Genomic DNA, 24,384 nt, shown 5'->3' on the forward strand with positions numbered 1-24,384 from the left:
GATTAAGTGAGATAAAACTATACTACTATATAATTCATACAGAATATTTGTTCCTAGTTAGAGAAAAAATATATTTGCATATTTAATAATAGTTACGTTTCCAACGGTTTTGAATGTGTTAACTTTGGATTTTTGGGTTCTGTACCCAAAGGATAAAATTTCGAGACGAGAATAAGACTTTCTGTCAGTCTGTGCGTCTGTCTGTCTGTCTGTATGTCCGTCCGTCTGTCACCAGGCCGTATCTCGTGAACCGTGTTAGTGTGACGGTTAATTTCAGAAATGATGCATTTCTATTGCCGCTATTACAAAAGAGAGATTAAGCAGCGCTTGGCTCGGTTATCAATTGGATGGGTGATAATTTTTTCAGTTGTTAAGTATCACATCCCCTCAGAAGACCGGCTTGATAGTAGCATTGTCATTATGTTTCGTACGGTGAGTGGGGGAGCCAGAGGCCCATTTTCCTGATCCATCCCAGACCATGCCGTCCTATCAGTCATCAATCCTTTCCTATCCCTTACCCTTAAAAGCAAGTAACGAATTCGCAGAAGCTCTACCTCTGTAGTTCTACTGATATTATAAATGCGAAAGTTTGTGAGGATGGATGAATGTGTATGTGTATGTTTGTTACTCTTTCACGCAAAAACCACTGAACCGATTGCAATGGAATTTGGTACGCAGATAGCTGGACAACTGGGATAACACATAGGCAACTTTTTATCCCGATATTCCTACGGGATAAAAACTTACGCGGGTGAAACCGCGGGTCGCAGCTAGTATGACATAAAACAGACATAAACAAAATAATAAAAACAGTTGCTGTTTAGCTCATTTATACTGAACGCTTAGTGTCACGAGTCCGCCTCACACTTGACCGGTTTTTGTACAATATTACTTTGAACCATTATGACAAATCATATCCATGCGGCTTCCTTGACTGCAAAAACTTTAAGTAATTTAAATTTCTTGTTTTTTTTCTTGACAAAATTTTATGAATGTGTAATTTTTTATGATCATAATATAATTTTAAGACAATGTAATAATCACATAAATATGTATACTTAATTATATGTAGGTACCCTACGTACGTGGCCTCATCCACGCTGCATCGCAGTCTCAGGCTAATTGAATTTTTAAATATTTTCTTTATACTTCTAGAAGCTAGAAGTCAGAAGCCAAGAATAAGTACCGAGAGTCGAGACTTAATATATTCTATATTTAGAGATTAAAAACTTTTTAACGGATTTTAAACGCGATTTATTCATTATACTATTAGCCCGACGTTACTAACACATTAAAGTATAATGAATAAATCGCGTTTAAAATCCGTTAAAAAGTTTTTAATTTCTAAATGTATAATACTCGCGTAAAACCAAACACAAGAAAATACTATATTCTATATTATTAGATCGATTGCCTAACAGAAGTTAATGTCTTTGTTGTGTAGTCTGAATTTTTTGTATTAACACGCACATGGCCAGCGAGAATGGTGGAGACCACTAGTTAATGATGAAAGTATTTTCTAGAATATCCCTATATGCTGTTTTATTATCTGTTATTTCAATTAGTGGACAATAGAATTGTGTGTCGGCAAACGAGCTTGTGGACCTCCTAATCATGAGCGAGTACCATCGCCATAAGCATTTCCGAAACTAGCTCTTAAGGATATTTGTTTTTCCTCACCCTTCCAAGTCCTTTTATCTTTCCAGTGGTCAATCCTTTCCTCATCCCTGCTGATCCCTTAGAAGCGGGCAGCGCATTCACAGAGGACTACCTCTACGACTGTTCATGGGCGGTGGTGATCACTCATCATCAGGCCAACCGCCAGCTCAGTTGCCCGCTATGGCATTAAAAATACCAGTAATATAGTAATATAAGTAAGTAAAAGTCTACCATTTTCCAGTACAGCGCAATAGATACAAGCCCACTCAGCAAATATGTGATGCATCCGGCTTGGAACACCGCTGTAAAGGTATTTTATTTAGACAATTTTAAATTTAATAACTTCAATATAAACTAAATAGTAAAAAATAAATAGTTTTCTTATAATCTACAGAATGGTCTTTAAACTAGAAGAAATCATATTATGTGATTGAGGGATAAATGTATTTAAATACATATAATGTAATTAATAAGTGAACAACGATTGTGGGGTTAAAACAACACAGGAAATTCCATAGAGATATAACGCATGATTATTTTTCTATATTTGTTTACGCAGTAACGCAGCTTACAAATCAATTATCCGATATATTTCCAGATATTCCCAAAATGGGTTGCCCCAAACCTACTCACGTTTCTGGGGTTTGTCTGCATGCTTGTGGATGTGGTCCTCTTGATGTACTATGACTACAATATGACTGCGTCCGGGGGCCAGCCGGGGGCCACGCCCATACCGAGGTATATCTTCACGATCTGTGGTATTCTGCTGTTCCTGGCGTATAATTTGGGTGAGAAGCCTTCGTATCACGTAGTATAAAACAAAGTCTCTTTGTGTATGTATGCTTAAATCCATGAAATTACGCAACAGGTTTTGATGGGGTTTTTTTAAAGATTGGGTGATTGAATAGGAAGATATATGTATATGTGTATTAACGTCCATTATATAGTGGAGAAATACTGTTATTTTCGAGGTTTACGCGTGCAAACTCGCAACAAGCTAGGAGTGAAATAATAGTCAACGCCCAAATATAAAAGTTCACATAACATCGTAGTTACATTTAAGATTTTTAGAAAATCCAGTAGTCACTGAGATTGGTGCGTTCAAACAAACAAAATGTTCTGCTTTACCTTAGTATAGATATGTAATATATGTTTGGAGTTTTATTATCGTAATTTATTTGACATAGATATATTTATATCATTTTTAGTTTTATAGCATTGAAATGGTTTATTAATGGTTTATGAATATAATTTTTGGAGTGTCCCTTAAACATATGAAAAAGAAAAAGTAGAAAAAATTCGATTGCTAAGTGGCCGAGAGGCTAGGCGGTTCTACGGTTTGACAAAGACCCAGGTTCGAATTCCGCCTCGTGATAATTTTTTTCTGTTCTTTATAAATTTCTTATATATCTATATTGTCTATTATATACAGATGGTATAGACGGCAAGCAAGCCAGAAGGCTGGGAGTGTCGGGCCCTCTTGGAGAGATGTTTGACCACGGGATCGACTCCTATATAGTGTTCCTCATACCCTTCTGCCTCTTTTCCGTGTTTGGGAGGGATGAATACTCCCTTTCAGTATTTCGGTTAGTTAATTATCCTACTAATATTATAAATGCGAAAGTTTGTAAGGATGTGTGTGTGTTTGTTGCTCTTTCACGCAAAAACTACTGAACCGATTACAATAGAATTTGGTACGTAGATAGCTGGACAACTGGAATAACATAAAGGCAACTTTTTATTCCGATATTCCTACGGGATGCGGACTTACGCGGGTGAAACCGCGGGGCGCAGCTTGTTTTTCATTAAGAACAGGTATAATTAAAAATGTTACACCTATAGTATCTAAAATTGTGATATCAAATGACGAAATGGACAATTTTTGCTGTTAAGTTTAATTAAGCTATATTTTTAGGGGCTACTTAGTAGTGCTTAGTGTGGTGCTTAACTTCTACGTGAGCCATTGGGAGAAATACAACACGGGGATCCTGTATCTGCCTTGGGGATATGATCTAAGCATGTGGGTAAGAAATTTCTAATTCTTACGTAATTGTCAAAATATTTGATAGATAGATAGATAGATGACAATTGCAAGAAATACATGACAATTACAAAATAAGACATTAAACAAAGAAAAATTAACGTACAGAGGAAAAATAACAGGATGGAAACAAATATGCACTGTGTTCTTAAAAAGGGTCTTGGCTCAGCATAAATGTCAGAGTCAATGGAACACTTGAGTGTAGAAATAATTAAATAAATATCGTTATAATTGAGTGAGAAAAAAATAATATTAAATGCATGGAATAAACGGTAGTTTACAAATAGGTGAAATAAACAATAATGATGATAATAAATGTAATAATAAATAATGTCAGTTGGTAGAGAATCTAATAGTTCTTATGATACGAGCTACGAACTCTCGTGCACTTTTGTATACACGTAAAGTCATTTACAGAAGCCTTACGCTTCTGTAAATAGTTTGCCGACTTTTAAAGGTTTGTGATAAAGAATGGATTGAGTAAAGAAAGGGACTGAGTAAGGAAAAAGAATACAGGTCACTCAACGGAAGTACTATAGAAATGCTACTAAACAAACACATGCTACTATTTCACGTTGATCATCTGAAGGGTTGTGGCACCTTCCCCTGTCCGCCCTGACCCAATTCGTGCCGAAACACCTACAGTCAAAATACAGAAACATACATATACTAAATTAGTAAGTGAGAATTTTTAAAAGAAAAACTTCGATCACTCTGCGGGATTCGAACCCGCGTAACGTAGAAACGCCTGACGTGATTCCACCTCAGCAATCCCATTTCGTATCTTTCGGTTTCACATGTCTAAGAGACACCCCAGAGCGCTTAAATGCCCCAGAGTGTTTGCTATGACAAACTTAAAATCAAATGCATGGGTTATTTTCCAGGTGTCCAGCATAATGTTCCTGGTGGCCGGTCTGCGAGGACCCGAGGTATACAAGACGCACGTGCTCGGTATGACCTTCGTAGAAGCCTTGGAAGTGGCCATCCACGCCACTGGACTGTTCACCACACTGCCTATAGCCGTGTATAATGTGCTTCTGTGAGTAATAAATTTGAAATATTCAATGCTACTGGAAAAAGTGTGAAATAATTTATCTGCATACCAATTTTCATACATCTGTATCATCATCCGAGCGACTTATGAAAGAGAAACATACATCCATATATTCTTAAGAACTTTCGTATGAATCATATCAAACTCAGATTAATCAAACCGATACACATATAGAAATTTTGTGCGAAACGTTATCTATTAACTATGGCGTATGTGTATATTAAAAATCCATTAATCAATTTGAATAACGGATAATTATTTTTCATCTCAAAACGTGTTTCACTTATGATTCATATATTAATATGTAAAATGAACACCTGCTTCTTTAGATTGACAATAAACATAATTTAATTAGTAATAAAATACCATATTTAATTTTTTTTTTTTTGGTTTTTAACAAAAATTAGTAAACTATCGAATAATTTGTTTAAAGAGAAACATACAAAAGCAACAGAATATAAGATGTACTTTAGAATTATCTTATAGAATCGACTAAATTAACTTTCTAACAGATACAGAGCGTAAGTTTCAGATGCGTAAAGAAATTATTGAATCCTGGTGATTCTAATCAGTATAACAAGATAAACTCATGAAATTATTGTATCACCGATCCTTGATAAGAGTAGTGAAGTTTGAATGAAATCTATCAATTTAAAATGGTTTAAATTACATCTAAAACATATAAACACAGGTGTAGCAAATAAAAGAGTGTTAAAAACATGTCACGTGTTTGCAATGAATGCGGTTGATAATCACTATCCTACTAATATTATAAATTCGAAAGTTTGTAAGGGTGTGTGTATTTTTTGCTCTTTCACGCCAAAACTACTGAACCGATTGCAATGAAATTTGGTACGTATCCAGCTGGACAAGTGGAATAACATATAGGCAACTTTTTATCCCAATATTCCTACGGGATACGGACTTACGCGGGTGAAACCGCGGGGCGCGGCTAGTATAGTATAAAACAATCACTTTCTCTATCCCTTTGACGTATGCTTAAATCTTTAAAACTACGCTATATACAGTGATTCAAGAGAAAGGTATTTTATGTAAGATAACATCTATTGATCTACTACGAATTTAACGCGTGCGTAGCGGACAAAAGCTAGTTTACAAATGAAATTAGCCGATGAAAAAGTGCTGAAGTGTTTTCCTAAAATGTTGGCAAAACACCAATTATCTTATCTTTTAAATTAGTATCAAATAGTAATCTGTGATGTATATTAACACTCAAAGTATATTTATGTAGCTATGTATTTGACTTCGATTTTGATAAGTATCGCACTACCTACTTAATGTAAAAAATATCATTATTATAGTATTATGTTATCTATGGTATAAATTTACCTATAATTTCAATAAGAGACTAAGTTGTCTATACTAATTTGCGTCCCAGTATTTTATAATACATATATACATGTGATACTACACAAATTCTGTCAAATTCGAAATATTTCTTTTTTTCTCTAAAGGCACGAAGATTACTACTGGCCAGTGTCAACACTGAAATGTCCAAAATTCTTATTATTTGTGGGTACATACAGATTAAATAACTGTATAATTATGTATTCTTTCAAAAAAAAAAAAAAAATTCTCATGTATAATTCTCTTTTTTCTAAAGGTCATACAAAAATCGAACAGGCAAAATGTACTCACTACCAGACGCACTTCGACCAATATGGCCGATGATGATAATGGTGGGAACGATGACGTCATGGGCTGTGACGTCACAGGGCGTCATCGAGCGCGATTTGAGGGCATTCCTTCTGCTGTTTGGCACACTTTTTAGTAATATTGCGGTAATATATTGATTTGTTTATAGATAAATATATTTTTATACAAAATGTAGGTAGTTATATAGCTAGTAATAAAGACATGTGTCTCAAATATTTACATGTATATTTTTGCTATATTTGTGATTACAAAACAAGTTAAAATATTATCTAGAAGCGTAGGTATTTGGTATTAAGTTCCATCCAACATTTTTCTGTTAACATTATAGCGCATTATTAAACCTGAAAGTGAATACAAAAGCTTTCATGCACTTTAAATATTATGCGTTATCAATAATTCTACAAGATAATATATTAAATATCCAATAAATTTTTAAGCTATAATTCAAGTATACCATCATGTATTACGTAGGTATATACATCTTCTTTTATGTCATAGCGGTCAACTGAATAGGTTCGCCTGATGGTAAGCGATCACCACTGCCCATGAACATTCGCAGAGGTAGTGCCTTTGTGAATACGCTACCTCCTTTTAAGGAGTAAGGGATAAGGAAAGGATTGATGACTGGAAAGAAGGAACGGACTGGGAAGGGCTCGACTTCCACAATAAAAGATATAAAAATGTTTGTTACTCTTTAACTACTGAACCGATTGCAATGAAATTTGGTACGTAGACAGCTGGACAACTGGAATAACATATAGGCAACTTTTTATCCCGATATTCCTACGGGATACGGACTTACACAGGTATAACAGCGTGGTGCAGCTAGTTACAATATAATTCGATAATTTAATATTTACATTAACATTTTAAATCACAGAGTCGTCTCATAGTAGCAGAGATGAGCGAACAGCGTTGCGACACGATATCGTGGATAAATGTGCCCCTTGTGCTTGGGGTGGGGGCAGCGATGTATCTGCCCCATTGCGAATTGGGCATTTTGTACTCGCTGACTCTGTTTGCTGTTTGTGCCCATATTCATTATGGTGTTTGTGTGGTGAGTTAATATGAAGTTTATTTGTTTATTTTATTTATTAATTTCTTTATTGCTCTTAAAAGATATAAAAAAACTTTAAATCTTAATGAAATTACAATCTAAAGTGTTACATCTTCTGTAAGAATTTTCATTAGACCCCAATACATAAACAGAGCTTTTAAGTTTTATTTTGTAATAAGCTAGTTCTTCCTTCTTTTTTGTATATTTGGAGTTATTATTGAAATTTTACGAAACATTTGTAGTGATACATCAACATACCTATAGATAAAATGGTAGTGGTAATCGCATTAAAATTGTCACTATAACAAATGGCTAGGGCGACAAAATATTTTTTCAACACACAGAGAATGTCTTTCCTATACAAAAAATATAATTTACAATGAACTACTAGTAAATTTATTTTACTTTTAGAATTATATAGTAACCTAGGTGCCTACGGTATATCCTACTAATCTTATCCTACTATCCTACTAATAATATAAATGCGAATGTTTGTAAACTTACATGTACATAACTTCTGTTATTCTTTCACGCAAAAATTACTGAACCGATTGCAAAAATAACACATCAACTTTTATCCCGATATTCCTACGGGATACAAACTTATGCGGGTGACAGTGGCGTAGCTTTCATAGGGCCAGGTGCTGCAGTGCACCAGGGCCCTGGAGCTCAGGGGGCCCTCTAATCTCAGCTTTGAAAGAGGGGAGGAAGGCGGAAAGAGAGGAGGAGGGCCCGATTCTTTCCCTATGCCCCAGGGCCCTTGTCCCTCTAGCTACGCCACTCGCGGGTGAAACCGCGGGACGCAGCTAGTAACATCATAATTTCGTCACGTAAAAAATAACCATCACATCCCCGCTCAGGTATTAAAGCCCATAATTTATTTATCACCCCGAGGCCATGCGATATAAATATAACAAAAGACGACTATCAAATATCAGTCTGATAAATGAAGTCTAAACATCATTTCTCTTGTCGTATCGTAAAGTATCCCGAGTACCTATGGTTTAAGCTAAACTCGTTGGTTGGAATCAATGTGGCTTCAGAGAAATGCTCTCATAATTTAATACATTAATAGCTATTGGTTTTAATTAATAAATATCTCATGTATTTTCTAAGGATTAGTCGTAATGTAATTAATTAAGTCGTAAAGGAATTAGTTTTACTTGGTATTTTATTCTCTGAGAGCGACGGAAATATATATTTGTCATATTATTGTGATTTTCAAATGATACCTGGTTTATGGTTGATTATGAATACTTTACGTTAAGGGATAATCGATTAATTATTAAAAGGATTTTAGGAAGCTTTTTAGATTAAGTATAATCTCCATTTGTTAATACTTTATACGCATATTTATATTTTTATATTAGACGGTATTTTATTATTATCCTATTTCAATCTAATATTGAAACATATAGTTTGATGAGTATTTTAGCAAGTCATTATGTTTAATTGAAATATTTAATTTCCAAACAGGTCCGGCAAATGTGTGATCACTTCAAAGTGCAATGCTTCAAAGTTCCTAAAGACAAAAGAAAATAGAAGATAAGTACAGTACAGTTTTACTATTTTTTCACTTTTGTAATAATTAATTTTATACTAACAATAAATATTTAAATTTATCGAAAATGATAGAGTTTTATTAGTTCGCAGTCGACAAACTGCATCAACCTGCTCCTGAACTATCCCGCTAAAAGATCAGGTAGGTATAAAGCAAAAATATGACACCGCAGCACAATCTAATTCACAAAATAATACGTAATTTAATACAGAATAGCAAAAAATGAGCAACCATACATTGCGAAGTGAGCATCAGAACCGCCTCTTGAACGAGAGCGAGCGGGACGCATATATAACGCCACTTCGTATCGAAGCTACGTCTTTAAATTATACGTTCTCATAGCCTTGTAGCGGCGCGCTCGTTTTGTAAACGGTCGGAAGCTGCGTTACCCCCCGTAACATTTTCAACCCTATCTCAATAGATAAAGAACTTTATTTCCATCAAAAGCACACTGTACTTACGACGTTTCGAAGTCTATACGAAATTTAGTAATGGGGGGTGCTCGACACAGACACCAGAGTCAGGGTTTAGAATTTCAGTACAGCTTCGGATAGCTACGGGATGCTTTGTTGGTACAATTGTTGACGATTTTTTTTACGTTATTATCGTATGAAAATTAAAAGCGGGATCCGGTTTCGCATATTCGTAGCTTGTATTGTATTTCATAGTGGACAGTGAAGTGTCTGTGTTTGAAATCGTGTTTTGCTGTGGTTTAGGTAAGTGTGGTGATAAAGGACTGGTGTGGAACAGGCATGTTTTTTAATGCATGCAATGGTTGCAAACAATGAAATAATTAATGTCGATTGCGGGAATGCAGACGTTAAAGATTGAGGTAAAATTAGGATGTGTTTTTTTTTTTTTAAGATAGACAAACTTCTTTGAAATTGTATGCCGAGATTACTCCCTTGGTCGTGTCGATAATTACAGCGTATAGTTGTATAATTTCTTATAAGAATGAAACACTATGAAAGATTAAATAGATTGATCACTTGTTCAGGTGGAGCAAAAGTACGGCATAGATAATAGTTATTTTCGTGTTATGATGTAGATTAAAAGTAAACGCGCGCTGTGCTATGTATAAATGAAGAATGAGATAGATAAGTTAAAGCTTTACAGTTACCAATGTGTAATAATTTTTTTTCTTCAATAATGGCAATAAGTTTCGACTGTTTGCTGTAATAATTTCAGTTTGCGTATTCGAATTTTAAATCTGGTATATTTTCATATAAAGAACTGAATTTGTTTTATTAGTTTTTATAAATGACGAATTAGTTTTAGGTACTTGACCATTACTAACGATGCTTAGGTTAAAAGCTATCTTGCAGAATTATATCTAATCGTGAAAAAGTGGAATTATATTAAATCTATCAAAAATCTCAGGCGCAAATTCATTAGTCAAAAACAAATCTATGGTTTTGGGTACTTATTTAATTTGCTTCTTAATTTTACTACTAGAAAACAAAGGCTAAGGGAGTCAAATTTATGTTAGTTTCACATAAGCTATTTCTTAACTGTCTTAAAGCTATACTAAGCACTTAACTTAACGAAAATGCGTTTTTACTTACATTGTACAAATGAAACGTGTTAAGAATATTGGTTCAGTAAATAAATCAGTAATACCTAAATAAATTTGGAACTGATTGCGGCGGATTTCAGACCGCCCCATGGTGGAGTGTTTAAATCAGAACAATATGATAGGGAACGCGGATTTAATGAATAACATACACAAAGCTTTTAATTAAACGTGGATATTGTTTATAAAAATAATAAATGGCTAATAGACCTCACTAATACGTAGTAAGTGACTATTAAGTTGTGGATACTAACTCGCAATAGTTTAATTTTTTAATCTGTATGTTGGATGTGAATTTGAAAAATGTATAAGTATATAAAACTCAAAGATGACTGACTGACAGTGATCTATCAACTCACAGCTAAACCACTGGACGGATCGGGCTAAAATTTGGCATGCAGATAGATGTTATGACGTAGGCATCCGCTAAGAAAGGATTTTGATAAATTCTACCCCTAAGGGGATAAAAAGGGGATGAAAGTTTTGTACATAGTAGTATAAAGCGATAGCGACTTTTGGTTAACTACACGCTATCACAAAAATGGGTTAGCACTTATTGATCAGATTTTTGCTAACTAGCAGAAGATATTGTTATAACCATTTACTTACCAATACGGAAAGTGACCATCTTAATATATAAAAATCCAGTGTCATGATGTATGTTCCCAATGAACTCTGCACCAACTAAAGCGATTTTAATGAAATTTGCCATTTTATGTGTAATTTGGTCCAACTTAAGATATAGGATAGTTTTTATTTCGATTAATTATCCTAATAATTTATAATCTTAATATTTTTAATTATTACCTACTCAGCCACAGAAACGCGTGGCCGTGTATGCTAGTATTTAATAAAAACCTAAACTCCCTCTAAATTGAACAAGAACTAATTTAAATAGGAACGCACGGGAGGCACCAGCTTTCAAATAAAAAACAATCATCAAATCGGTTCATCCAGCAAAGTGCTATGAGGTAACAAACAAAAACTTGTTAAATTGATAACCTCCTTTCTATGAAGTCGGTTAAAAAGACTATGTCTACTTGTACCATAACAGCGTACCACAGCACATTTCCAAGCAACAAATACAAGGTTTCCTATTAAGGCTTTAATTTTCTTAAGACACAAGAAAATTCTACTATATAGAACTATTCTATTATATATAGTAGAATATTCTTATAGAATATATATATCTATAAACGCGAAAGTTTGTAAGTACGGATGGATGGTTGCATGTATGGATGTTTGTTACTTTGTCACGCGAAAACTGCTTATCGTATCTGTATGAGATTTTGGTACCGATATAGTCTGGTTAGCACACTCAGCTGCTTTTAAGCCGGGTACCACTCGAGTGACGCTTCGTGTTACAGCTAATAAATAATACGAAGAATACATGTCGCCGTACAATTGCAAAAACTGTTATATTATAATCTAACTAGCGGAAAACTGTCGGAAGTTTGCGATCCGTAGCATTTTCTTATTATTTTTATTGAATTTCAAATTTGAATTTCAAATTCGAATTACAATTAAAAAGTGTTTATAATTTAAAATATGTCACATATTTACTATTATAAATCGATATAATTCTTATTTATAGAACAAATCGTGTTTTAAATACGTCAAAGCACCTTGAATATTAATAAAATTATTTGTTGTTAAACAGTATTTATAACAAATAATAATTTATATCGGTTAGATTTTATAATCTCCATTTTTTATTTATCTATAACTTCTCTACATAGTATAAAACAAAGTCGCTTTCTCTGTCCCTATGTCCCTATGTATGCTTGAATCTTTAAACTATTTAAGAGATTTTGATGGGGTTTTTTAATATATAGAGAGGTTCAAGAGGAAGGTTTATATATATAACTCTATTTAACTACTCCAAATTGAACGCGTGCGGAGCCGCGGGCAAAAGCTACTATATTATAAAGAGGAAACATTTGTATTTTGTATGTATGTAATGCTTTTAGACAAACACTACTGGTCCGATTTCAATAATTCTTTCACCATTGGAAAGATTAATTCGGTGACAAATTATTAAGCTATATAGATACCACGTGGGGAGCCGGGGCGGACCCCTAGTTTATATAAATAAAAATTAATCGTCAAATGTATTGCTAAGCGTTAAACTCTAGAATCATTACTGCTAAATTTTTATAACAATTTTGTTAAAGAAGTTTATTAGGTATATAGGAACAAAACGTACCGCGGGTGCAGCCGGGGCGGACCCCTAGTGTTATATAAAAGACAGTCGTTTTCCACCGCTTATAACTCAAGAATGACTGCGTTCAGTCATTAAAATCCGTTGATTTTAATGTTTGTTTTGTTAAATTTGCCTCCGCGTTTTTAATTAAATTTTAAAACAGATAATGGGACATAGCTTATTTGCTTATAAGTTAAAAATAATATACTTATTCTTTATAGAGCTGGTAATTTACAGATAAATATATATATATATATTTTTATCTTGGATGTTATACAGCAACTAGTTGCGCCCCGCGGTTTCACCCGCGTAAGTCCGTATCCCGTAGGAATATCGGGAAAAAAAATCTATATGTTATTCCAGTTGTCCAGCTGTCTACGTAACAAATTTCATTTCAATCGGTTCATCATATTTTCCATGAAAGAGTAACACACACACGTCCTCACAAATTTTCGCATTTATAATATTAGTATTATATTCGTACTAATAAATAAATAAATTAGAAACAACGTATAGTGCATGAAATCAAGTTAAAATAATATACTTACATATGTGTATCACACAAACTTCCAAAACAAAGATAATGGAAATAATTAAATGAATACCACATGCGTTAATAAAATGAAAAATGTTGTATGAGACGAATTACGGCAAATCAAATTATATCAGTAACACGATTTAATAGTTTGTACCGATGTTTTGTTTTCCAAATATCGCTATATTTGACAAACGCTCCCTCGTTCTAGCTGAAAAAAAGTAAAACACGTCTGTTTGATAACAATATTGCGTTTGGAAATTAAATAGTTTACGGGTTTCAATCGCGCTTTATTCTGCTTTGTTAAGATCAGTCGGGTTAATTCTATAATCGACGGAATTTTTCTATTTTGTAAAACACGAGGAACATTAAATATATTCCGTAGTTACTAAGCAATACTAATTTAATAAAAGTGTACTTAAAATTTGTGAATTTCTCAGTTTGTGACGCCACGGTGTAATCACAAAGGCGTCACGTTATTTGTGATTGTCATATTTTATTTTTCAGCCAGGACGGCTAGTATTGTAATGCGAAATCCTGGCTGTTTAAAAAAAAGCTTAATTAAAAAAAAACAACGAAGCGATGCAGCAATGTAGTGCACTAACATTTTTTTTTACCGCGTTCCTTTTATGAAAAAATAAAGAACAACGCAGAATTAGACTATTCCAGAAATAATACATTCAAGTATCCTACACGCTGCCTTATTTAACCATAGTTTCAGTATTCCGTATCATTACCACGTTATATCCTTTATTTAATTGCCATAAAAGACTGAAGAAAATTATTTAAACATGTCTAATTATGCATCTAATCATCTACAAAAATTCAACTCATAAACAGTGAAAGATTTACACGTTTGCTGCCATTAGGTCATTCAAATTATAAAATAACACTTCATTAAATAGCTTTCCTCATGGACATATTGCATTGCACACGGGGTGAATTCACGCGAGTAGCCTTGTATGTGATCCTATCCTACTAATATTATAAATGCGAAAGTTTGTGAGGATGGATGTATGTGTATGTATGTTTATTACTCTTTCATGCAAAAACTACTGAACCGATTACAATGAATTTTGGTACGTAGATAGCTGGACAACTGAAATAATATTTAGGCAACTTTTTATCCCGTTATTCCTACGGGATACAGACTTACACGGGTGAAAACGCGAGGCGCAGCTAGTATGTTATAAGACTAAAAAAACTGAAATAGTATTTATTTTCCTGTTAAGTGTAATGATTTAATTATGAACTGGCTTTTGCCCGCGGCTTCGTACGCGTGAAATTCGGAGTAGTTCGAATAGATGTTACAGATGTTATCATATATATGAACCTTCCTCTTGAATTACTCTATCTATGAACAAAACCCCATCAAAATCCGTTGCGTAGTTTTAAAGATTTAAGCATACATAGGGACAGAGAAAGCGACTTTGTTTTATACTATACAGTGATATACATGCCTCTATCACAATTAAATAACTGTAATGGCAGTGGGTATTGTTTGTGTTATAAATAAATAATCAAATCAAATCAAAACATCCTGATTCATATCCATTTAATTTTGATTTCGCAGCACTGGATACATGTCGCCAGACATGAGATAGGTAGAAAGAGAAAAAATATACCCAACCTATGTATTTGACTACTTCTGTGAGACAGAATTCGATCCACAAATTGACCGTCGTGTATATACACCATCCACCACATCCACCATCCACCATCCACCACATCCACCATCCACCATCCACCATCCACCACATCCACCATCCACCATCCACCATCCACCACCATCCACCATCCACCACATCCACCATTCACCACATCCACCATTCACCACATCCACCATCCACCACATCCACCACCACACACACTGGTTAACCTAAAACCGCCTCTTGCTTATTCCCTAACTGATCCTAAATAAACCCAATCCTGGTAGAGGAGCAGATGTCATTTGCATCTGTCAGCTTAAAAACCCCTTTACGCCGTTCCATGTACAAAGAGAAACTGGTTAATTAAAACCACCTTCATCCCTAGGACATATGACTTGTTTGCATGTTTGTCCGTCAAGGACGCTGAAATAACTGAACTGATTTTTATGAAATTTGGTATACTGTGTATGAGCTGACTTGGGTGATAGGATACTTTTATCCCGATTAAATGCTCCCTTGGGATAGCCTAGATAGAACGCCTAGTAGTCGAATAAATAGAACGTTTACAGCCTAGACTCTAGAACCTAGATTATCATATCTATGTGATAATCCAGATCACAAACTGTCTGCCAAATTTCATCCAGAACCAATCAGTCAGGCTGATTTTTACTCCAACATCGAAAGTCATTTCCATTCTAATAATATAAACCCGAAAAGTTTGTTTGAACGCGCTAATCTCTGAAACTATTCGACCGATTTCCAAAACACTTTCAAAGTTAGATATTTTTTCAAAGGCTCCCCTAGCTCTAAGACCCTAGCTCTAGCGAAGCCGGGGCGCAGTACCAGTATATAGTAAGTAGTTAGGATTATAGAACATACACACGTACACACTTATCTAAAGACAGAAGCCTAACCTGAGCCTAACCAAACTGAGATAGCGCAAGGTAAACAAAACCTAACATCTTACCTAGAATAATGTCCAAATAGGCACGTAGCTAGACTTCCAAACACTTTCTTTGTGTATTATGAATACATTAACATAGCAGAATTAAGTTATATGTAAATAACACTAATATTATAAATGTGTTAGTTTGTTTGGATGTTGGTCCGTCAATTTCGCTGCAAATACTGAACGGATTTTGATGAAATTTAGTTTAGAGACAGGGTATGAGCTGAATTGTGTAATGAGATGAATCATAGAAAACAACATGTTTTATATAAAGCATTCTTAAGCATCTAAAAACTCAAGAGTGTAAAGTAACTGAATTATTTAATCGATTATCGATAAATTCGGTACATCTCTACACACGACCGCCGAACCACCACGTTCTTTCTTAACCCAATAATATTCGTTAATTTATTTTTGAGCAGCAGCCGGCCTGGAGATGTAATTTTATATTGACGGGGAAAATGACGTCTTCGACATTATTTAACCTTTTATTAATGAAGTGTGCGATGTCCTCTTTTTACGGCACGGGCTCGATAGTGATGTACGTATTGTCGATAGTTCTAGTTCGATTTACTATTAACTAAGTACGCTCTGATTTTATGACTTTAGGACAGCTAAGTGTTTTTGTTTAATTTAATGATGCTCTTTGGCTATGAACCTTTTGCATTATTCATAATTTATTAACTTTTTGACAACAAACAACATAGCAATTAAATGATTTAGATTTAAAATATATTTATTATTATTCAAGATTATTAAGAAAAGTGTAACTTTTATATCTAGTGCCCAACGAGTACATCATCATCAGTCTTAGTTGAAAAAATCTCAAATCTATACTGACATTAAACGAACGCCACACAAACCACATATTTTATTCCCAAATAAATGGCATTTTAAAAGGCATTTCCATCGACACAAAGGGCATGGCTGACATCCCTAGAGCATGGCTGACTTCACTAAGCAATCCCGACGCGCCAGGGTTTAAGCAGTTACGTTTCGCAGAATATACGGCTCAGTAGGCAAAGACTATACGTGCGGTGGTTTTTTGTTTATTTTGCACTAGCTTTGTTTAATTAGGCTCCGGTTTGGGTGGCGCAGCTTCTGTCTCGTTAGCTTTCGATGGAGTTATGCGATCCTGGTCTTATCGATTGTTATGTGCTTCTATTGTTATCTTGTTTGAGTTTTTAGTATTTAATAATAAATATAATAAATAATAGCATTTTATAATAGCATTTTAACGATAACTCGTGAAGCTGTCTAAGCCCTAAGGAGTTAAAATCGAATGTTATATGAACATTATAAAAAATTTAGAATGTAATGCAGAAGCTCTTCATATAGGCAATACAGTGTTTTTATAATCATTTTACAAACAGTTTTTAATAGAAGACTGGATCATTTTAATATATGCATATGCCTAGTACGGAAATTTGTAAAATATCTAATTATTAAACGTTAGTCAAGCGTTAGTCAAGTTAGACTTATCTCGAAATTCTTTCGACTATGTATTATTCCCACCGAATCAGCATAACGAAATATCTAAGACACAACACTATGTTATCCTCAACGAGCAATAAGGTTTTCAGTGAATTTTTGCATGAAACGAATGTTTAAAATTGAAATTTGCTCACTTTATTAAGTACCAAAATATCATAGAAATCAAACAAACGCTATTTAGCACAAGCCGACCGACACACGGCTTTTTATTTCAGAATTCGTGCGCACAACACACGCATTGTATTGCTCAGCCGATTCCGAGAAACATTTCGTCGGAGCGGGATAGCCATATGGAAACCTCGAGCGTTAGAGTGAGACGCGTGCCTATTTTGTTTTTTTTTTTTTTCGTTAATCTGTGGCCACATGTGGATTGTTCTTGGACCTTATGGTCATTCGATGAGTCTCGGTCGTTTTGTCACGCGTTTTTTTGTTTCGTGGTCGATCTTAGTGTTATTTTAATTGATACGTTGGCAACTAGGGTAGAACGAGTTATGAGGAGGTCGAAATATTTCGCACGTGACGCTGTTAGGAATGTGGGAAATTTATTTGCGATGCATATTAATCATTCGACTTCTGTAATCTTCTGAATTAGAGCTAATGGTATTACAAAATTTGACTATTCTGGGAATAATAACTAATGTTGAAATTATGAGTGAACTGCAATGATTTGATATAGATTTTGAAGCCCTATTTGCTATGAAGAATGGGCCGTTGTTTTGTATTCTTAACAATTTGTTTGTATTTTACTTTCGGGCAATGCACGGCGCACCATCGCTGTTAAACTTTGATTCGTTAAATATGAATAATTCTTATTTCTGTAATATTCTATTTCTAAATAACAAAAATTACTGGTATATTTACCTAAATATACCTAGACATCATAGATGTCTCTGAAGTCTACCTAGACATCATAGTTAAACGCCATAAAACAGACTTACCATATCTTATTGCCTAATTAGAATTCACTCGAAAATAAATTACCGAACGTTCTTTCTTTGTGGCTCAGAGGTACGCCAACATATCTACTCATTATATACTATGATATTAGTTAACAGACCAAATCATTAGATCTATGGAGAAATCATTAGGCCATACTTTCGCCTCGTCCGATTTAAGTTTGTTTCTTTATTTTTGTTGATAAATGAATTTGCACTTTCTTTCAATGGTATAGATTCAATAACAGTTGGTAATAAATCATACATGGCATAAGCTGCCATAAACACAATAAAACTAATTACAGACTGTTTAGTTTTTGGCATGCATCTTTTTGGTCATTAATGTGAATTTATGAAGTTATTCATAAAGTCCCATCTGCCATCTTGAAGGTAGTTTTTGAAATGAACGCGTGGTTGGAACCATGCGACTGACGCCGCGGTTTTCAACCTATATTATAATAATTAATTAAAAACTATACCATATGAAGAGAAGATAAAAGTCAACATTCAAAACGCTTAGAATTATTGATAAATTTTATACCAAAACATCATAAATATAGAAAGACAAGTAAAACCAGCGTTCAAAACTAGTTTTCCATAAATCACAATAATTACAAATTCATACAATGTACCAGGGTCCCCGAAATGTGTAAGAGATGCTTATCACGGCCCTTTCAACGGCCCTATCATCCCATCTCATTCTTCACATTTTTTGTCGCGTTTATCTCGATCTGCTCATAAAAAGTGTCTAGATTTAACGTGGATTAGATTTGAATTAGGCGGATGAATTCGAAATATTTTTGGTGTGATTTAACGCATTGTTTTTTAACAAAAGTTCGAATATCTTAGTTAAAACCACGCTAGGAGATCGCGTGTTTTAGAAAAGTCTGTTAAAATAGTGTGTACATCAGTAAATACCAAGCAAACCTAGACCTTAACATACTTAAAATTGGTACTATTTTTTAATAATGCAGGAAGAACCGAAGCACCTACACACAAAATAAAATAGAGTCGAATATAATTCAGGACGGAGATTGTCCTTGAATAATTATAATAACATTAGATTGGATTGTAGTAGTTTGCGTCAATAAATTAAAAAAATAAATTTATTAGCAAGTTCAAACGAAACAATAAATAGCAAATAAAAACTTTGTTTTGTGTTGAGGCATGACGTTATGCTCCTCATATTTCTCGATAGTGAATGAACACATTTTTACACATTTAGATTACATGGTAATTAATATAAAGGACATTTAATCGAATGGAGTCGCCGACTAAGCTTTTTCGAAAGCGCTGCAGGCTGCTTTACCAACTGTAAATAAAAAAATATTTAATGCAATTTTCGGTAACTGAGATATTTATTCTTTGTAGTCGCAACAAAAATTAGGGAAATTCCAAATTCCGTTCCAATATTATTGCAGTTGGATGGGATAGTTACCCGGATCACTGCATGTGTGGATTTGCGTCCAAATATTGGTACCGTGTACAAATCTTCGCGCCAATGAATAGATAAAACCATTTGCAAATGCTGTCCTATATTTAGAAGTTTGTAATATTCGACCAAACATGAGTGAACGAGTGAACAGCATTATAAAAACAAAATAAATCGCTGCTACCTTACCTATAAATGTGAAAGTAACTCACTTTGTCTGTCTCTTCGTCACGCCTTAACCACGCAACTGATTTCAATGAAATTTACCACCACGGTTTTATTTTATCTTGGACATCCCCTAAGAACGGAAACTGTGCTGGTTTTTCTTTGACACGAGCAAAGCCACGGGAGGATAGCCAGTCTAAATAAAAATAAAAAATAGTGTGATTTTTATATTAATATATATAATAAATATCATTTATATTTGTTATTTTATATTGTTCTACAGAGGTTTATAGAGTAAGGTATTAGGATATCATAAAGATAAAGTACCTACGCATAATAGCAACAACACTTCCACACGCGTGAAAAAAATATTATGAATCTATGATTACGTAACTCGAGACAATACTAAGAACTTTTCATATAAGGTGGACAATGCAGTCGGCTTCTTTGGTGTATCCAACACCGCGAATTGATAACTCAGCACCATCGTACGTGTAAATAGATTTTATGTCACTATGTGATTTTCAATCGAGTCGAGCTTTGCGCGTCGAATCGGAAGAGGCATGCGGTGAAAATCTGGTTTATAAGTGTTTATAATTGAAAAAGTTTAATGCATTTTTAGTAAGCGTAGTAGTAATTTGAATAGATACTCATTTATTCAGGTATATGACAGAAATATGAAAGCGCCTATGCGTTATCTAATTATAGTGGAACTAGGTAGAGCGATATCTGTTTTTTAATTCTAGCTGTTAACCGTGACTCGCGTGGTACTCGGGTGAAAAATAACCTATGTGCTAATCCAGACTATAATCTATCTCTGTACCAAATTTCTTACTGGTATAATAAGCTTTTTTTGCGTGAAAGAATAACAAGCATCCTTACATCGTTCATACTTACAAACTTTCGCTTATACTATTAGTTAGAATAGCTGCTCGGCCCGACTCCGCCCGCTTTTTAAGGATTTTAATATCTTCCAAATGCAAGAGGAGACGACTGACAAACCAAAAATTATTAAAACCTTTATCCGTCCTTGAGATATAAGTGTTTTAAATTGCTTTTATAAGCAGGTAAACATATCGATTAGTTGCGAGTACCTACTGTTTTAATAAATATTTATTTAATAACCAGCTGCACCCGGCAAACGTTGTTCTGCCTTGCTCTTATCATTTAGGTATATGAAAAATAGATGTTGGCCGATTCTCAGACCTACCCGATATGCACAAAAAATTTCATCAAAATCGGTCAAGCCGTTTCGGAGGAGTATGGCAACGAAAACTGTGACACGAGAATTTTATATATTAGATAACTACTTACTAACGACTTATTCTAATTATCTAAATATTAGAACTAAGCACCTGGATATTGTAATGAGGGCAATATTATCTACTCCGCTTGCTTCAAAAGTCAAGTCTCTATGTCGCAGAAACTAAAAAAATACCAAAATGAGGTAGGTATTTTTTCTATATCTATTATAAAAAAATCTTCTAACATAGATTTAACGTAGGTACCAGGCCAGTATAAACATGCATGTATTTAAAAAAAAGTGCTGTTCATTCCAAACGGACGTTAAACAGCTATGACATAATGTGACACCGCGACCACCAAGAGAGGCATGGACTCCCGATAAGGATGATTTTATAAACAATAACAACCACCTTGTGAATTCAGCAAGCCTGGTTGGTACATGCATATATTAATATTATTTTTATATTTAACTATAGCTAGATAAGAAATCGTTTTGTGAATAAACTCTTCTGAAAATATTACAAGGAGTTAATCGAAATAAAAACTTTTACCTAAGTTTGAACAAAGTCCATAAATATAAAGTAGGGACACAGTTTTATTAAAATTTTGATCTGAAAATCGTTATTTAGTATTATTTAGCATTTATTTTTCTATGTAAACGGTGATGTATCTTATAGTTGGTTTATTTTATAGGTTATTATACTAATGGAAAATAATATACCTATAATTTGACATAAAAGAAAACAGCATTAATAAAATTACAATTTTAAAACCTTATTATAAATTGAGTATCTCTAGGTATCAATCTGTAATCCTATCATCTAACTCTTGAGTAATCTCTTTGCCCATATTCTAAATTAAAATAAGATTAGAAGCGCAAATTGGAATACGAAGTAGTTAGAGAAACAATAAACGAATAAATGAAACCAAGTCTTTCAGTACACAATTTAAAGCAGATAAACAACGGACCAATAGTACATCGGGTAATAAACAACAATTTCACATCAGTAATTTTTTATCTGTCTCGTTTCAATAGAATAAACAACAAAAGAGCAAACTGAACAAAGCTTTGTTCGCCTCTAACAGTAACTCTTGTGTACAAAACCAAATCTTATCGCACACCAATAAAGAGTAAAACTGCTTGTATCCAATCCTAGGATAGGATAGCGTATTCGAATTGTTCGAAATTCAATTTAGTTTGGCGGGCGGAAGAGGCGTGGTTTGTGTTGGGCGGGTCGAGGGAAGGAGATAGGACATCGCGGATGTTCCTCATTCAAATTTCGCAGCTGTCTGGAGCAATGCCGAATTTCGGCGGGATTAAAGAATAATGACAGCCACAGATTAAACAACCTAGATGCGGCAGCGGTCGCTTTTACTTTATAGCGTGAATGGATTCAATTGTTTTTGTAGAAGTTATCTATAAAGTTGTTTCGTTATTGAATATTCATTGACAATCGAAAATTAACGAATCAACAAAAAAGGTTTTATAATAAACAAACTATGTCACGAATGTGTACTTAATTCATCAGCATTGACAAGGTCAGAAGGTCATCGGAAGCACAAACGTAAAAACAGAGTAAACAGAAAAAAATGCAGACACACAAGTAGTAAGTCAACAAATTCATTCAGGCGCATTCGCGGCTATTACGTAAACCTTTGTAGACAAAACGTGTTTTATTTGCTTTAAAAATAGCATGATATAAATTTATTTATATTCATTTAATTAGCTGCATTTTAAATTTATGTTCATGGAGATTACTAGATTTTGACCTAAAAGAGTATTAAATGTCATCAACCTATTTAATATACATTTCTGAATTCGCTTCACAAATACGGTCACAGATAGGGACAAACTCATCTGTAATTTATTTCATACTGATTTTAAGCGAACAAGACGTGCACTAAGCCAAAAACCCACAAACGACACTATTATATATATTTCCTACTCTTACATAATTTATATTACAGCAAAATCAATCGTTTCGATATGACACTAAAAATATATACACACATTCACGCACTTTAGTATTTATAACAGAAATAGGATCTCTATATGAAAAATTTCCCAAATGTCGACCTATAGCCTCCATTATCTACCAACTATGTTTTTATTTCTTTATCGTTCTATTTACATCTGATCGATAAATTTCTTATGCTAGGTTAAGAAAATCTGCAGTTATATATTTGATCAAAGCAATTTCGTTATCAAACGTGAACTCAGATATCATTTAAAATGTTAAGTCGACTTTTATTTATCCGCTTCCATCGTAACAGCTATTAAGTACTAACGCTCTTACATCCAAAAAACACAACCACCATAAGTAATTTATACACAGTTTATCACAAATGCAAAAAATGGTCATTCACATAATCACTATATAGTATAAAACAAAGTCGCTTTCTCTGTCCCTGTGTCCCTATGTATGCTTGAATCTTTAAACGCAACAGATTTTGATGGGGTTTTTTAATAGATGAGTGATTCAAGAGGAAGGAAGAAGGGGATAAGGAATGTATAATAATATCTATTAAACAACTCCGACTCAACGCGTGTGAAGCAGCGGGCAAAAGCTAGTTCCTAACATACCTACTTACTATAAGTATAATTGTAAATATTATACGTCAAATACATAAACTTCATTAATAATTATAATAAAAACATTTCGATTCAATTTTATTTCGAATAAGTTATCGCCGATCGGAGAATAAACTGCACTGTTCATTTACGTTTCTCTTCTCGGCTCGTAACTCAATACTTTTGACAGGAAGACGTCAATCTTTGGCGGGAATATCAGCACAGATTGTTTAAATTTTCGCATAGATAAAAAATTTTTTGTGCTTCGATGCGATAAAAAATCATAGACATGTAATATTTATAAAATAAACGGACCTATTTGCATGCGTGGGAATAATTAGAATTAAATGTACCTAGGGTACATGGTCGTATTGTAAAATTAAAGGTCATTGGACATATTTGATCCACTCCATGAAACACTCACTTTTGTGTATAGATAGAGAGATAGGTAGTATTTTGAGAACTTGTTAACCTATTGATTTTCATCATGAAGAATGAAAATATACTTGTAGAGTTGGTTTTTGACGGGGATAAAAATATTAATCCTATTTTAATCTTTCAGCAACGTCAATAAAAATATAGA

General features: G+C 33.9%; 2 protein-coding genes across 2 annotated transcripts in view; both read left to right on the forward strand.

Moving 5' to 3' along the window:
* Window positions 1-420: 420 nt before the first annotated feature.
* On the forward strand, window positions 421-9,030 carry LOC119837199 (ethanolaminephosphotransferase 1-like). The gene is made up of 9 exons (XM_038362725.1): window positions 421-432; window positions 1,901-1,969; window positions 2,258-2,447; window positions 3,092-3,245; window positions 3,575-3,683; window positions 4,585-4,739; window positions 6,379-6,556; window positions 7,312-7,488; window positions 8,965-9,030. Exons 1-9 carry the CDS (start codon window positions 421-423, stop codon window positions 9,028-9,030), a joined length of 1,110 nt encoding a protein of 369 aa, XP_038218653.1.
* Window positions 9,031-9,592: 562 nt separating this feature from the next.
* LOC119837200 overlaps window positions 9,593-24,384 on the forward strand; it is a 33,927-nt gene continuing 19,135 nt past the window's right edge. The window contains exon 1 of the mRNA XM_038362726.1: window positions 9,593-9,881. The gene's annotated coding sequence lies outside the window, so the exon portion shown is untranslated. The remainder of the gene's footprint in view (window positions 9,882-24,384) is intronic.

Source organism: Zerene cesonia, chromosome 26 (genome assembly GCF_012273895.1).
Source record: "Zerene cesonia ecotype Mississippi chromosome 26, Zerene_cesonia_1.1, whole genome shotgun sequence".
Taxonomy (NCBI): domain Eukaryota; kingdom Metazoa; phylum Arthropoda; class Insecta; order Lepidoptera; family Pieridae; genus Zerene; species Zerene cesonia.

Excerpts from the sequence above, each read along its gene's own strand:
- LOC119837199 (XM_038362725.1), top strand. Across the intron at positions 1,970-2,257 it reads CTTGGAACACCGCTGTAAAG|ATATTCCCAAAATGGGTTGC; the intron begins GTATTTTATTTA and ends ATATATTTCCAG. Across the intron at positions 4,740-6,378 it reads GCCGTGTATAATGTGCTTCT|GTCATACAAAAATCGAACAG; the intron begins GTGAGTAATAAA and ends TTTTTTCTAAAG.